Raw genomic sequence first — 15,982 nt, forward strand, 5'->3', positions numbered from 1 at the left:
TTGTAGGAACAAGTCTCTGTGTCTTAACAAAATTATATTACTACAATATAGAGAAGTTACGTGTAATGCCAAAGCTGTGATAAAATTTAGTTAAATTTGTCCCTGTTTTCTAGTTTAGTTTGTATTTATCATCTAGTTTTTTCATTAGATTTCTTACTGACTTTAAATTCTTTTATAGTTGTTACAGTGACCTGTGCAATATAGGGATGCCATCAGCAGCCATCTTTTTGTTGCTTGTTGCCCAAACCTAAGTAATGGTCAAAATGACCTACAGTAAGAGTCTTTCTACCATTACTGAACATGCTAAAATTGTTCTGTTGGAACTGATTAATAAATAGGAATTTGAGATAAAGACTTTCAGTATACCTCAAAAGGTTAATCTCTTCTATTATTTAATATAATTGAGAAGTGTAGCCTTTTGCCTTTGTCCATCCCTGGAGTTAATTCTCTTCTCTGACGAAGAACTGTGATTAATCCTAGCATCTTCAGTAAGAGGAGTTACTTAACTGATGAATAAGGAGTGAAAATGGTCCTGACTTTTTCAGTTTGTCTGTTTTGGCAATAGTATTTAAATTTTTAATTTCCTGGAAATGAAACACCCTTCAAGGTGTTTACTTCATCCTCCTGCAAACACAGGATTATTTTTTTTCCCAGATAGATATATTCTCAGAATTTCATAATTTGGCCCATAGCAGTGAATATATGGCCATTTACTAACAGGCAGTCCAGATATAAAAGCAAACTTTGAATCACAATGTAATGCACCGGAACTTTTTGTTTGCCTAGTTCAGTTTTTGGATTCAGCTGCTTTGGACAAGGCCCTTTGAAATACTTAAAACTGAGAAAAACTGTGTTAGCTCGTAGGGCTGTTCAAGGATCTTGACTTATTTATGGTAAAATATTATTGATAAAATAATATGATTGATAAAATACTGCGTATGCATATATGAACAGGAGAGAGTGCCAGAATCAGGGCATTCTTTGCCCCTGTCCTTCTCTCCTCTCAGCATTGCATGATTTCTTTCTATTCTTAGTTTTCCTTGAATCAATTCTGCTCTCATGAGTGATCAGTGCACTAAAGGTGTATTGCAATCTAATTTCGTATTTATTCTTTATTTCTTTTTTATCAATGTATATGTTTATACAGATAAAAATTCACAGTAAAATTAGAGGAGAAAGTGGAGAGAATGTTAGAAGTTTTCTTAAGACGTGCTTAGTTTCATATACCTTGAGTGAAAGGAATTATTTTCTACTTTCTTAACATTTTTAACAAATTTTTTTCCCATTAAATTCTGTTTGGTATTTTGTTTGTTTGCAGGAGCGGTCAAAGTGATTGTACTACTGCTACTATTTCTTAAGTACTGTAAATGTAGTCTTCTGTTCATATCTGCAGTTTGGTACTGATATGAATGCAGTTGTTTGAAAGTTACATTAATGCATATAAACAGGACAAGTAGAAAACTAGTATTCAGCTTGTTTTTATAGTGTTAACAGGGATTTTTTTCATGAAGTAGGGAAGGGTTTTTATAAAAGAAATAGACTATTTTTAATTATTTTATAAGCACCTTCTTCTCTCCACCTGAAACCTCATGAAAGAATTTTGAAAAAGCATGTTAGCATTAGAACTCATTTTGTTAATGGAACAAATATGAACAGCTTGAAAATAGTGAAGATGAGCCAAGGTGGCCTTTTCAATAGTTTAGAGATGCTTAGTTTTGAGTGTCTCTTTATTTCATGTTGTAGTGTTTAATCCTTTTATTTACTTGTCATGTAAATTTGTCTAAATGTGGGGATTTTTTTCCTTTTGACTCCCCAGGTGGCCTAGAACATTGGCAGGCATCACAGCATACCTGCTGTGTACACGTTATTCTGCTGGCAGTGGGATATATCCTGGCAACTCACAAGATGAGAGAAGAGCCTGGCGCAGATGCGACAGGGGAGGGTACTGGGCAGAGGAGGACTACTCCAGGTGCCAGTATGCAAATGATGTGACTCGAGTTCTTTATATGTTCAATCAGGTAATTTGTGCATTTCTTTAAAATCAAATTATGAAAATCAGATTAATGAAAATAAAACCTCAAAGAACTCTTCATCTTTTTTAAGCTGGTAATAGTGGTGGTCTAGATCAGTTACGATAAACACATGCCTCTGAGTACTGTAGTGGAACTTACAGGTTTAGGTTAAGAGCTTGGTTTGGTATCTCTCTTGAGTGCCCCCAGATTGAAAGTGCAAGGGAAATTTTATTCTTTGTACTCATATAAAGCATAAGAGAGTGGTGCTTGTTGTGATTATTTTTGTCAACCTGATGCTCTGTCCTGTCCACGTGCTATAAAGAAGCAAGGCAGGCTCAAGCTGTAATGGAGAACAGCTCTTTTCATTCTAATAATTGAGTAGTCAAATTCTGCTCTACTTTTGTTGCTGTAAACCTCTGTGACCAATGAGAGTTGACTAGTGAAAAAAAGGAGTATTAAATAGGCTTCTTTAGTCTTTTAGCACTTACCAGGATATGAGAGTGTTGTAGAATTTAAATGTAGCTATGAAACAAAATTTTTCAGCTTCAGGCTCTATTTGAGGCTTATCTAGTTAATGCACACTTTCAGAAGCACTGTTCTGCAGTGATGTACCCAACCTTGTATGTGGGGGTCCTATGTTGTAAATTAGTCCATAAAGCTTTGAACCTCTGGTCTAAGCTTGTTTTCCAGTCCAGTGCATGCTGTCAGATCCCTAGTATCATTGCAACTGGTGAAACTATGGAGATGACATTGTCTTCAGTGTGGTGTTTTGGAGTTTATATGGTGGTTGGTTTTTTTTTGTTTGTTTTTAATAATACAGCTTGGTCACTTGAGTTGATGATGTTGGTAGCACCATCCATGTTTAACATGGGACTGTGGTGGTTGCCTGACCCCAGGGTAGAATTTCTTTGTGTTGGGTGAGTTTGGAGTGTTTTAGTTTGTGAGGTGACATTCTCTTAGAGTAAACTTCACACTGCATATCAGAAGCACCACAGCCCCTAACTGACACAACTGGGATTTAAACATCCCTTTTGGATGTCTTAGATTTGTACACATAGTGAAGTCTTGATGTCTGCTTGCTGGGGCTAAATCCAGTTGGAGGCAAAAGCATTGAACTGCATTTTGTGTATGTGGGTTGTTGTTGACTTGTTTCCTCTGTGTTCAGTTGCTTACTATTGCATACATAGTTTTTTATAGCTCTAGTTCCCTGGGAACCCATGAGCACTGGTGTAAGAAAGGTGGCGAGGGAGGGAGGGAAAGAAAGGAAATGCCTCTTTTGGCCCAAGATAAACTTAAGGGTTGACATAATTATTTTTATTTTACTGCTTTATATTCCTAGCCTTAGAGGTGCATGCCATGACTTGGTCACAAGAAACATGTTTAGGGTGATGTTTCTTAATGGCTGGTTAGCAGGTGAAAGATAATGTTGGGAATCAGTTTGTCCTTTTGTGGGACACACAGCAAGGTTGAGTGTTTGCTTATTTAGAGCTTTGATGCTGCTGATTTGCTTTTTTTCTCACCTAGGAATTCAAATTTTCCTGCAAGACCTGTGACAGTTCAATGCTACTCCTGCCCACGTGCTGTAGTCCAGCTGCTTAAGAGCCTAGATTACTTAAGCCTGTTATAACTGTTTTTGGTTAGCCAACATTTATCCGGTTGTGGACTAATGCCAGTTTTGTGGTAGGAAGTTTAAAATGTGAGGGTTAGATTGGTATCTTCAAAAAAGCAGAAGTGTAATTTTCATGTGTGAAGTAGATAACTTCCTCTTATCTGCTTAAAAATACATGTACACAGGTATGGTACACTGAAGTAGAGGTTTCAGATTTATTTTTTTTTAAGGGAAGAAGTCGCATGTTTTGGTTTAGCGTTGTTTTTACTCCTTAGAGCCACCTTCTTTTTACATGTAGTAGGTCTGGAATTTTTAGCAGTATTCTGCGCAGAAATTTATTGTCTGAGATTAATCTTAAATGTAATCATAAGCATCTTTAGAGCCTTTGAACAAAAAGGTAGTTGAGCTGTTTTGAACATTAGAATTTTGCCAAGCATTTTAAATTGAATAAGGGTCTAAGTTTAAAATAGAATGATGCCCTTGTAACATTTGTATAAGAACATGTATATTTCACTGTTCTTGTTTGTGTATATTGAACAGGTATAGTTTTAGCTGAAAAGTAATTGATGATTAAAGAAAAAATTCAAAGAAATTATACGGAGTATCTGAATTTGAAAGTTGACTTTATTCAGCGTGTGTTATGACTTCGAACTTTATTTGCACTTTAAATACATGAGTTCTGACATATTGGCAAAAATTATCTTCTGTTAGTTGCATTCAAATCTATGTGCAAGTGCTAAGACAGCAGGGACAAAGACAGAGTTGTGCTTATGTAGCACGTTGCAAATTTAGTAGGGCAGACTAGATATCTGTACACCACAAACCAGAGAGACAGAACCTCTCTAGTTTGGATTATCATGGATAAACAGCATCTGAACATGAGCTGATAACATTTTTACACAGCTTTCCACTGTGCTATATAAAATTTCCCATTTTCAGTCCCTGCTAGCTCAGGCATGTTTATGTTGTGTATTATTTAGTGAAGAATTTTCCAGCATGTGGCTTGCTTCAGGAATGAAATCATGAGCTTTGTCACAGGAGATCTGTCTTGGTTTTTATGTTTGTATTCCTTTCCAAACGTTTCTATAATTACAGAATTGAGAATGAATGCTACAGCAGTGGTGTGTTTGAATTTGTTTTAGCTTCTCTTGCTATAAAATGCTGTATTTTAGGAGCTTTCTGTTGTCATGCCTAGGCTTTGGTGAAAATTAAAATAAACATTTGACAGTACTGTTTTGTGGTTTTTTGCTCTTTTTTTTGGTGCAGTACCTCTCTCCTTTCTAGGACAACAGCACAAAACCCAGTTTCTGGTTGCAGGTACAAATCTGCAGGTTCTCTGTCTTGTAGGAAATGTTTTGCTTAAAATCTTAGGATGGTAGTCCTTGGTTACTTAAAACACTGCCATTCCTGTGGAAATTGCTCTCCTCTTTGAGAGAATGCTTATTTATTAATTGATGAAATGTTGTCTCTACCTTGTACTTTTCACTTCAAAATGTTCATGTTTTGTTCTCTATGTAGATGCCTCTCAACCTTACTAATGCAGTGGCAACGGCAAGACAGCTCTTGGCTTACACTGTTGAAGCAGCAAATTTTTCTGATAAGATGGATGTTATTTTTGTGGCTGAAATGATAGAGAAATTTGGAAGATTTGCTGAGAAATACAAAGAGGTAACTGGATAATTTGCCATCACTTTAAAGATAATCATAGTGTTTGTCCTTAAGTGTTCTGAGCAGTGAAACCTTCCCAACACTAGATACAGGCACTGAGTTAGTGGATTATCAGATTCTATTGCATGTTTTTGTTTGTTTAGTAGGTCCCTGAAGTTGCTGACCCATGGTCACAGACTTTGCATTCGCGCTGAGATGATCCAGCATTCACTGGACCTGTAATGTGAGTAACACCTCTGGTCAGCACTGGAGCAGGGAGATAGGTACAGTAAGTCTGTTTTTATTTAATATGGAGTGGGTCACACAGGTTTTCATTGGTATCCTCTTATTTAAAAATACAAATAATGAAAGCCTCAGAGATCCTCTCAATAATGAATAAAACAAGACTTATATTCTCCCCTTCCACCATGGTAGGCTGTCTTTATTCAATATTGAGCTTTATCTCTAAGGTTTTCAGTATTCTTCTATCTTGCAGGATATAAAATAAGACATTAAAATAAAATCTTAGAGAATGCTCATTGCTGGGGAGAAAAATATAAGTAGTGGAATAATCCCACCAATGGGTAGGAACTCTCTGTTTCACTGCTGAACAGAGGTTTTATTGATCTCACTGTACAGTGCATGTTGGGAAGTTGGAGACTACAATGCCTCAATATTAAACTTGTTCAAAAAAATAAAAGGCAAATTTTACCCATCCACCCCTCAGCAAACCATAAATGCTATTTCTACATCCTTTGCAGAACTCCTTGGAGAATTTTCAAGCTAAATCTCCTTTTTTACAATCAGAGCTTGGATTTTTTTTGCATATTTTGGAATTACACACACAGTTCATTAAATGGCTGCTTTTTTTACCTAGTCTAAAATAGAAACATGTTTTAGGTTACTGCATGATTTACTACATTAAAAGGATATTTGTTTCTCAGCTGTGATTTATTGTCTGTAGAGTGACATAATCTGGCATTACTCGGCCATACCTGAAGGTAATGGATAATATGAAGAAATAGGTCAAATTCATAGGTAGTTTTGGTCTTAGTGTTTCTTTTTATCTCAGTTGGTTGGATTTGAAGCCAGCCTTTGATTTGCTCGTATATTAAAGGAACATGAGTGCAGTTTCATGTAATAATTGTAGTAGCTATTAATGAGACTAATTTCTTATGAGGGTATTGCTCCACAAACTAGTTCTTGACACTGTTATTCATATCTATTTACTTACACCATCTTATTGTTAGTTCCTTAGTTTGTGTTACAGTGGCTATTCTGAAAGATTAGTACTATGAACTATAGAAAGGTTCATTTAATAGCTCTTTAATATCAGAAGAAACAAGACAAATGTTCAGAAAGTTCTTATCAAAGTGTCTTGTTAGAATACAGTTGGAAAAAATTGTGCATACCTTGATAAACAGGAGAAAGAATAGTGTGTAATATACTTTAAAAGTATGAAACAACTTCATTTCTTCAAGTTCAGGATCCTTATACTGATAATTTATTGGAAAATCACCATTTGTTGATGTGTAAAACTTGCTACCTCTTTTCAAGTAGTAATAAGTTAAAATAAGGACCTTCAATTAATTTAACTTTGATTTGTTCTTGAGAATATAATGAAAACAGCTACAGCCTGCAAATTTTACTTAAGACTCTGTGTTAGTTATAATTATAATTTCTGTCCCTCGGAGAGACAGTTCTAAAAGTAGTAAATACTTTTATATTCCAATTCTGGCCTTTATTTTTAAAGATTAAAAAAAAAATACCCCAAACTACTGTGTTCTCTCCTTTTTAGTAATACTCTGAAAAGAAATTGGGAAGCCTGGATGGTAAAGGATATGTCTTCCTCACCCTACCCTGTCTCTCTTCAAGCAGAAAATTCCAGTCCCTAAATTTAGCAACTATAAATTGCGTTTCAATCAATTTAACTAGAAAATACACTCACCTTTGCTTTGTAGTCCAGTATTTATCACTGCTCCTTACATGTTTTGAAAATCCAGTGTAGCTCAATGTTGTCAATGTAGGTGCTCATTAATTTTGGCAGAGTTGTGGCATCAATAAATGAGTTCCCTTTATAGTTTGTATTTGTTTGTCATACAGAAGGCAGGGCGAGGGCTGTGAACATCAACTTAAAAGTATGTAATTCATGGTTTGAAAGCAGTACTGCTATTTAGAGGTATTTACTGTCTGTCTCGTGTATACCTGTGACCTAAAACAGGTCATGCAAAATAAAAGACAAACAAGAAAGCAATCCAAAAAAGTTAGACCTGCTGAAAGGAAGTGAAACAGGAGCGTTCCGTGCTAATTTTTGCCTGTATTACTCTTACTCTCTTCAATCATACGTGCAAACTGTATTATTGTTAATTTGAAGTTTATTTTAGGTTTTAAAGTTGGTTGTAAATAGACCTTTAAACAATTAGTACAGTCAAACATGGAGTATTCCTCTCTTTGCTTTTAATGAAATATCTGTATTTATCATGGATTTTTTTCTAAGTAAAATACAGACAAATTACATTGGCATAACATTTTTCTTTGCTGGAGGTAAATGTCTGAGTCAAAGTATTTCAGTATCTCAAGATGACAAGAGGTGACTGAAACAGGAACAACCAGTTTCCTTTTGCTTTTTGTGCTGTCAAGTCGCTTTGTATTTTCTGATAGTGATCCTACTAGATGAACACTTTCAAAGCTATAAAAGAGTCTTATTTCTCTTCTGTATTAGCTTGGTGATGTGATGGTGGACATAGCAAGTAACATTATGTTAGCTGACGAACGTGTTCTGTGGATGGCACAAAGGGAAGCCAAAGCTTGTACCAGAATTGTACAGTGTTTACAGAAAATTGCTATGTATCGGCTTGCAAACGGAGCTCAAGTTTATTCTACTGTAAGTATGAATTTATTTATTTAGAAGACAGTTTTTTTGCTCTTGAGTTTAAATAGTTTTTTATTTTTCTTAATGTGGGCATTTTCTGAAATGTCTACTACTCCTGTAGGGAGAAGAGCAATACTCTGAACAGATTTATCCTTGCCAGATAAGCAGGAAAGGTCTTCATGACAGTTTTTTTTGTGAAGGCAGAGAATTCCTTTATTTATTATCCTTTCTGTGGTGTGTGAAATTATTTTGTGTTTGATTTTTGTCGTCACAGTATTCTCCAAATATTGCTCTTGAGGCCTATGTAATAAAGGCTGCTGGCTTCACTGGGATGACGTGCACCGTATTTCAGAAAGTGGCTACATCAGACCGTACAGGACTCAGTGATTATGGGAGAAGAGATCCCGATGGAAATCTAGATAAACAATTAAGCTTCAAGTGCAACGTTTCAAATACACTGTCAAGTCTGGCGTTAAAGGTCAGATACTCTTTGTTTCCCTACAGACTTTGTAATAATACCTTATGTATAAATATTTGGAAAGCAAGTTTATAATTATTAATTTTAATGTTAAATTTGCATTTTTATGTAATCCAGAATGACTGTGACAGGAATTAAAGGGCCAAGGGATATTAGAGTTTGATTATAAAGTAGGTTTTTTAATGGACACAGCTTTTAATAAATAGGTGTGGGTTTCTATTGAAAAGTATTCAAAGTTCTTAAGCTGAAGGATCCTTTCAGACCTTTTCATAAGGATGGAAACTGAAACACTCTCTAGTTCATAATAATATGTCTTTATTTTCCTGTGTTTTCACCTTCATTACATATTAAACAGATATTACCAGTCTCCTTAAATATCTGAAATACTCTGCTCAGAGTGATACTGTAATAAGCGTGAAACAGAAAACAGACCTGAAAGGTTAATTTTGTGTTTGTCTGTGCATATAGTGTATACACACACACACACGTATATATATCTCTATATGTGGGTGTGTATAAAATGGAAAAACTTCCTCATATTCCAAAAAAGTATTTTTTCAGTTACATTCACCAACTTAGCAGTTTGCTTTTATCACTTAATTTGCTTTAATGTCACTGCAGGGTGTATATTAGCAATTATACTTATGTAATTGTATGAAATGATGTGCATTCTTCTCTACCCAAGTATAATTTATATACAAGTTAAATGCTGTTTGTATACAGCATTCCTGTATATTCTGTTTTGAATAGTACTAGTGCTCAATTACAACATTTCTGTCTGTATGCTTGCCTTGGTTGCTGCTTCTAGTTGCCGATAGTCAAATCTTGTAATACTTTACTGAAACCGACTTCAACTTTACTCTCTCTAAAAAGTAAGGCAATTGCAGAATCTTAACTTTTTTTTTCTTTTTAAAATTTTTTAAGACTTTAATAATTGATTAAGCTATTTTATCCTAGATTACTTGGAAACACCGTGTAATAGGTTTGTCACAATACACAGTCTGCTAAATGCATTCATCTCTGACACGGTTCAGTTAGAGGAGTTGCTAATTTAGTCTTTATAAAGAGTTTCACTTTCTCTTTAGAACTTTAAAAATCTGTTTATTTCTAGAACACAATTGTAGAGGCTTCTATCCAGTTGCCAGCCTCCCTTTTCACCCAAAAACAAAAAAGAGAAATCAGACCAGCAGATGAATCTGTCTACAAGCTTCAGCTTATTGCATTTCGCAATGGAAAGCTTTTTCCAGCAACAGGAAATTCAACAAATCTGGCTGATGATGGGAAACGTCGCACAGTTGTAACTCCAGTTATTCTCACCAAGATAGGTTTGTTTTTATTATTACTTTTTTATGATCTTTAAGAAACATTTTTGACTCCCTTGTTTTGACTAGTGGGTATCTAATAAAAGGTTTTAGCATCTAATGCCTTACATGTTGAGAAATTTATGTGCACATACATTTCCTTTGCAACAGATGGTTTAAACCTGGCGAGTCACCATGTCCCTATAAATGTGACACTGCGGCGCATTGCGCATGGAGCAGATGCTGTTGCAGCTCAGTGGGACTTCGATCTACTGAATGGACAAGGGGGATGGAAATCTGATGGTTGTCACATCCTTCTGTCTGACGAAAATATCACTACCATTCAGTGCTACTCCCTCAGCAACTATGCCGTCTTAATGGTATGACACTTAGAATTGCATTTCTTTCTGGAACTTAAAAATGCTTCAAGATGCAATTCTGTTTGAGTTTTTCTTGTGTTAAAGAGAACAAGCATTCTCACATTCTACGTCATATAAAACTAGACGTAACAAATAAATCTTTGGTTTTCGCTCGTGTTGATGTAAATGTTGAGGTAAGGTGAGGCTTAAATGAAAATCTGTCCAAGTGGAATTAATTACTGAATATGCTAGACACAAAACTATTTTCATATGTGAAGTAATACATTATAGGAAGACATTTTAATGAGCTCCTTAATCAAATAGGCTTTTATGAACTTTAGTCTAGTAATGACAGGTTTTCTTCTACTGTTACCTTTATTTTAAACTGTATTCTCTCTGTTAGATTAAATTTGTTGACTTTGTGTTGGCAGGACAGGAGTGTTTTCCCATGTATTTTTTTTCCTGTGATCCATAACCAAAGACAGCTATTTCATTGCAAATTAACTGTTCATTTGCTAGTATGTAGGTCTATTACCAGAAGACATCAATTGAAATAGAAAAAAAATCAAAACACTTAGTAACTATCAAAAATATCTTTGAAATATTGCTTAAAAGAAGTATCTAAACTCTAGTCTTAGCATATTGATATCAGTAAAATGTTTAACCACTTCTAAAATATGGTCATAGAAAAAGAAAAAGGAGCAAGACACCTTCTTTATTGCTCTTCAGTTGTGAAGACTGACTTCTCTGTCTGTTCCCAGAGCTCTTAATTTCAGAATCTGGCCTAAGCAGTTTCCCTTTTTACAGATGATGACTGCTACTCTGCTCAGCAGTAATCACCACAGATACTAAATGATAAAACATGATACATAAAAATGGTAGGCTGGTAGGAAGCTGAATGAAATAGCAAGAGGTTTAGGAAACTGTTAACTTTTAAATTTCTGATGGGTTTTGTTGTAATTAATGTGCTCTGTGTGGAATTACATATATATTTTTATGTAATCGTGTGGAAGAAAGAGGATTCCTCTATGATGATCAGTGGATGAGAAGTTGCTATTTTTCTTTAGCAACTCAAAGTTTCAAAAATCTGCCTTAAAAGAGAATTAAATGGTAGAATACCAAAAAGCTAAACATAAATAAAATTGATTTAAATGCCAAGGTTTTAAAAAATGCTCGAAGAGAGCAACTCTTCATTTTACCTCTGAGAGTACTCTTGTAAATTACTTTAAACTGTTACAATCCTAGAGTTCCTTTTTTTTGTATTTTTAAAATATATAATCCTTTCCTAAAATGTAACAGCATTCTTTAAAATGGAATAAACTTCACTTGTATGTGTAGAATGCATGTAAAGGGAGGTTATGCTTTGAACTGGTCACATTTCTGTTACCTGAAGAAACAAAAATGAAAAGGATGTTCAATCTGCTTCTGTAAAGACTATTTCTAAATTAATACATGGTAAGATTGTATGAATATCTTTTTGTGAATTATAGTGAGAACTGTTGACAATCAGAAATCAAAAAAGTTAGAGAAAGGGGCAGTTTTCTTCTTTCTGCTGGTAACTCCCATTGTATACTTGGTTGAAAGTGGTATTCCTTTAATATTTACTGTTTACCAAAATGTAGAGAATGGAGGGATGGGGGTAGGTGGAGGGGCACAGAATAATAATACTTAGCTGATATATGTTCCTTGGACACAGTTAATAGACTGCAGAAGCTCTGGATGTCTTAAGTGGCTGCTGAAAAATATTTTCATACTGCCTATCTATATATTAACCAAAAAGCCATAATAACCTTTTTCATTTTGTAAACTCTCATCATGTTGTGAAAGTCTGGGTTCTGATCCCAGGCTCAGGGGAAGTTCTTTTGAGTTCATTTTCAGAAGTTTGCTTTTTAATTCAGCAGTTCTCATTAATGTCAAATACATGGACAACAGTGGTAGAAGGAACCTGAACATGGTAGTCCATCATCCTGGCTGGATGGTGAATAACTTAACCAGAGTTATTTCACTCTCTTTTAGGCTACTTTACTTTAGTATGTATGTGTGCAGAAGAAAGCACATTGTAACATACTGACCTGTCTTCATACATTTCAGAACATCATGTAAAGTCCTCTGATAAGGAAACATTACTGAGTGTCTAGTTGTCTGATCTAGTGATTTAGACAGATACAGTTGTAAAACTTTGTATTTATTTGGAAATTATCTTTACTACTGTTTAATAATAGAAGTGGTAAGCAGGAGATTCACCTGGAAACTCATTATTATAGGCTTCCAACAAAGTTAAAAAAGCAGCAGTGGTGGTTGAGAAGAAACAAGAGTTCTGCTAGTTGAATATGAACTCCCTAATGTTCTTAATGTCATCTCTACTTTTATTTTACTGTCATTCTTTTTTACTGAACTTAGAATCAGTTTAGCTCAGAAATAGCATTGTTAGCTCCCCTCACTCCATTTAGTAGGTCTGATAAAGAATGTCAGTAATTGATAAATATTCCACTGAGTTAGTGTATATTGGGTCAAGGCCTTTGCTAGCTCGGTGAAGCATATTGAGTTTTTCTCAGATGTTTTAGATTATTGTAGATCTTGTGATTTTTAGCTCTTATTCTTGAAATTTGCACCAGTATGTGCATGACATCATGCTACCTGATGCCAGTCTGGAAGCAGTAACCAGAATTGTCCTGCACTTTCAGTTCCCCGATAATCACGGTCCAGGTGTGACAAAATATTAGCTCGTGCTTGTAAGAGCAGTGAGTTCCCAGGGATCTCCAGCTGGATATCATCCAGGCCATGGGTTGTGTTGAAATCAGATGACACTGGCTGCCTGAGGCATAATATCTTATGATCTTTTTCCAAGTGCCAAAGAAAACGAAACACATAAGAATCAAACTGACAATCCGATGAAATTAGTTTGAAATGAGGTTGTTGAGTTAGTTAGGAATAATACATTTATATTCTGATCAAAAAACAATTCAAGGAATGGTGAAAGACCGCTGACTCTAATTTAATTGTAAGCCTCAATTCAAAAACTCTTTTCCTGTCTATGAAATCAGATTACCTGTCTTAAGCTTAAAACCGGATTGTATATCACTGATTTTTCTCAAAACAAACTGAAACTTTTTCGTAATGTTTTACTGTTCTTTCTGAATGCCAAGTTTGTTCTCCTTTTCCCTAGCACACTTTTGAACTTTGCCAGCTTTAGAACTTTGAGTGACTAACTCAGAATTATAGGTGAGAGAATTTTATGTATCCACCCATTCTGAAAAATTATTTAAAATAGATTTTTCCACTAATCATAGCTAAGAAGAATTACTTTATTTTCTGATGGAAGGGACTGAAAGGGTTTTTTGAGTCATCCTGTTGTGTCTGTGTATGTCCACCCCTGGAAGTTTCGTAAATTGTAACTGCTTCCAAACAGAACTGTTTCTTCAGAAAATGAAAATGTCACTTCAGACTGAATTCAGAAAACTTAATTGATGCTATGGAGCCGTTGAATTCTTTGAGTAGTCAACTATCTATTCTGGTCAAACAGTAATCATAGAATAACAGTCTGGTAGGAACATCTGATGCCATTTGGTCCAGCTCAAAGTTTGACTACCTTCAAAGTCAAATCATACTGCTCTAGGTCATATTCATTCAAGCTTTCAGTATCTCCAAGAGCACAGTCTTTCTGGGCAGTATGTGACCACTTCAGAATTTTTTTCTTGTATCTAATCATAATTTTCCATGTTGCTGGTAATAATGTCTGTTGCCTTTCATCATTTCATGGTTCAGCTCCAAGAAGAGTTTGACTCCATTTTTGTTATATCACCCCAGTAGGTAGTTCAATATAATAATGAGATTTCTACCCTCTTCCATTCCTTCTTAAAGACTGAAGACATCTTCAGCCTCAGACATTGTGTGCTTCAGCCTGCTGATCATCCTGGTGATCTGTTAGACTTGCTCCATCCAGTATGTCAGTGCCTTTTTTGTGCTGGGGAGCCTCAAACTGAGGAGAGTGCTGCACAGTGCTGAACAGAAGGGAATTATCAGCTCACCCATGTGCTGTCTTTGTGCTCACGCAAGTGTGGCCTTAGCAGTGTCACCTATAGCCTGACTTGGGGTCAGCTTTTGTCTACCAGTACCTCGGGTGGTTCTTTGGTTGTTTTCTAATCAGTACAGTGCCTAGCCAATATTTTTGTGTGCATGGGGTTATTTCATCCCAGATGCAGATCTTTTAATGTTTTCCTTTGCTAAATGTCATGATGTTTTATCAACCCATTTCTCTGGCTCACTGACATCCCTCTGAGTGTCCTCCACTCTGTTGATCAGTCCCCTCAGTCTATAGCATCATTCACAGAATTGCTGAGGTCACTTTCTGTAGTGTTCTTCGGGTTGTTGAAGAAGATAACCATAACTTAAACACACAGTTGTTTACATGCTGTACGCACAAGTATTTTAAGATGAAGAAAATGGTATGTGTCTATAAGCTGCTTACGTCTATGTAACTTCAAGCAGATATGAAGTTTACTTCTGTAAGATTAGAATCCAGCCAGAATAGCAGGTAATTGTAGAAGAAACCCAGGAACATCAAATAAATAATTGGAGAGTCAATTTGGGAGGAGCGGGGAGGGAAGGAAGACATTTCATCTGGAAGGTTCCTGTTACTTCTTAATTTGTGTTTGCTTTGTCATTTCTCCACCCTCAAAAAATAGTAAGATACAGTGGACTAATGTTATTTTTGGTTTTGTTGTCAGGACTTGACAGAAGCTGAATTGTATACACAGCCAGCTGATCTTTTGCATCCAGTAACTTATGCCACTGCCATGGTTTTGCTAATGTGTCTGTTGATGATCATGGTCAGTTACATATACCATCACAGGTATGAATCAAAATTACTAGACTAAAACAATTAGTTTTAACGTGCTTAGGACTAACTAACTTTTCTTTTTGATTGGAGCATGATATAGTAATATGCATTTGGTGTTTTTTCCCTATAAAAATTGTTGATGAAGACTAACAGTAAAGCAAATAGCTATTTCATCTTTCTTGAGTATGATAATTTAGCTCTCATAACCATGTCTTTCCTTTGATTTTTGACTTTTGCTTCATGATGAAAGTAGAGACCACTCAAGAATGATGGTAGAATTTAACAAACTGTTCAGCCTTTTACATTTCTGTTAATGTGAAAGCTTGAAAGCCTAAAATTTTTAAATCAAGCCCCAAATAGATGTGTAAAGCTGGTTAATAGGAGGATGTTTTAATTTCCTGTGATAAAGGCCAGAGACCATATTTATTTACAAAGTATATGGTAGTCAAACAATCATTAACAGTAATTATATGTCATTTATCATGTGTATCTTGCTAGTTTCTGAAAACCAGGAATGTCAGCTGTGTTTTATATTGTCTAATTTTTTTCTTTTAACAGTGTGATCAGGATCAGTGTAAAAAGCTGGCATATGCTAGTTAACCTAAGCTTTCATATTTTCCTGACATGTGTGATGTTTATTGGAGGCATAACTCAGACCAGGAATGCCAGCATTTGCCAAGCAGTAAGTAAACATACAAACACTCGAAAAAATCAGTTTCATACTTCTATGTATGTATTTTCACCCCTTGCCTTCTACAGAACTTTAGTGCTGTATAGGCATTCATCAGAATGTAAAATTTAGACAAAAAACTAATGTTTTGTTTTGGTTTTAGAATCATAGAATGGTTTGGGTTGGAAGGGACC

General features: G+C 35.3%; 1 protein-coding gene across 1 annotated transcript in view; it reads left to right on the forward strand.

Moving 5' to 3' along the window:
• ADGRA3 (adhesion G protein-coupled receptor A3) overlaps nt 1-15,982 on the forward strand; it is a 56,312-nt gene that overhangs the window by 33,173 nt on the left and 7,157 nt on the right. The window contains exons 9-16 of the mRNA XM_064653107.1: nt 1,817-2,018; nt 5,140-5,289; nt 7,991-8,152; nt 8,415-8,618; nt 9,730-9,943; nt 10,091-10,299; nt 15,006-15,130; nt 15,677-15,800. Of these exons, the coding sequence (XP_064509177.1) occupies nt 1,817-2,018; nt 5,140-5,289; nt 7,991-8,152; nt 8,415-8,618; nt 9,730-9,943; nt 10,091-10,299; nt 15,006-15,130; nt 15,677-15,800 (1,390 nt within the window). The remainder of the gene's footprint in view (nt 1-1,816; nt 2,019-5,139; nt 5,290-7,990; nt 8,153-8,414; nt 8,619-9,729; nt 9,944-10,090; nt 10,300-15,005; nt 15,131-15,676; nt 15,801-15,982) is intronic.

Source organism: Pseudopipra pipra, chromosome 4 (genome assembly GCF_036250125.1).
Source record: "Pseudopipra pipra isolate bDixPip1 chromosome 4, bDixPip1.hap1, whole genome shotgun sequence".
In the NCBI taxonomy this organism is placed as follows: Eukaryota; Metazoa; Chordata; class Aves; order Passeriformes; family Pipridae; genus Pseudopipra; species Pseudopipra pipra.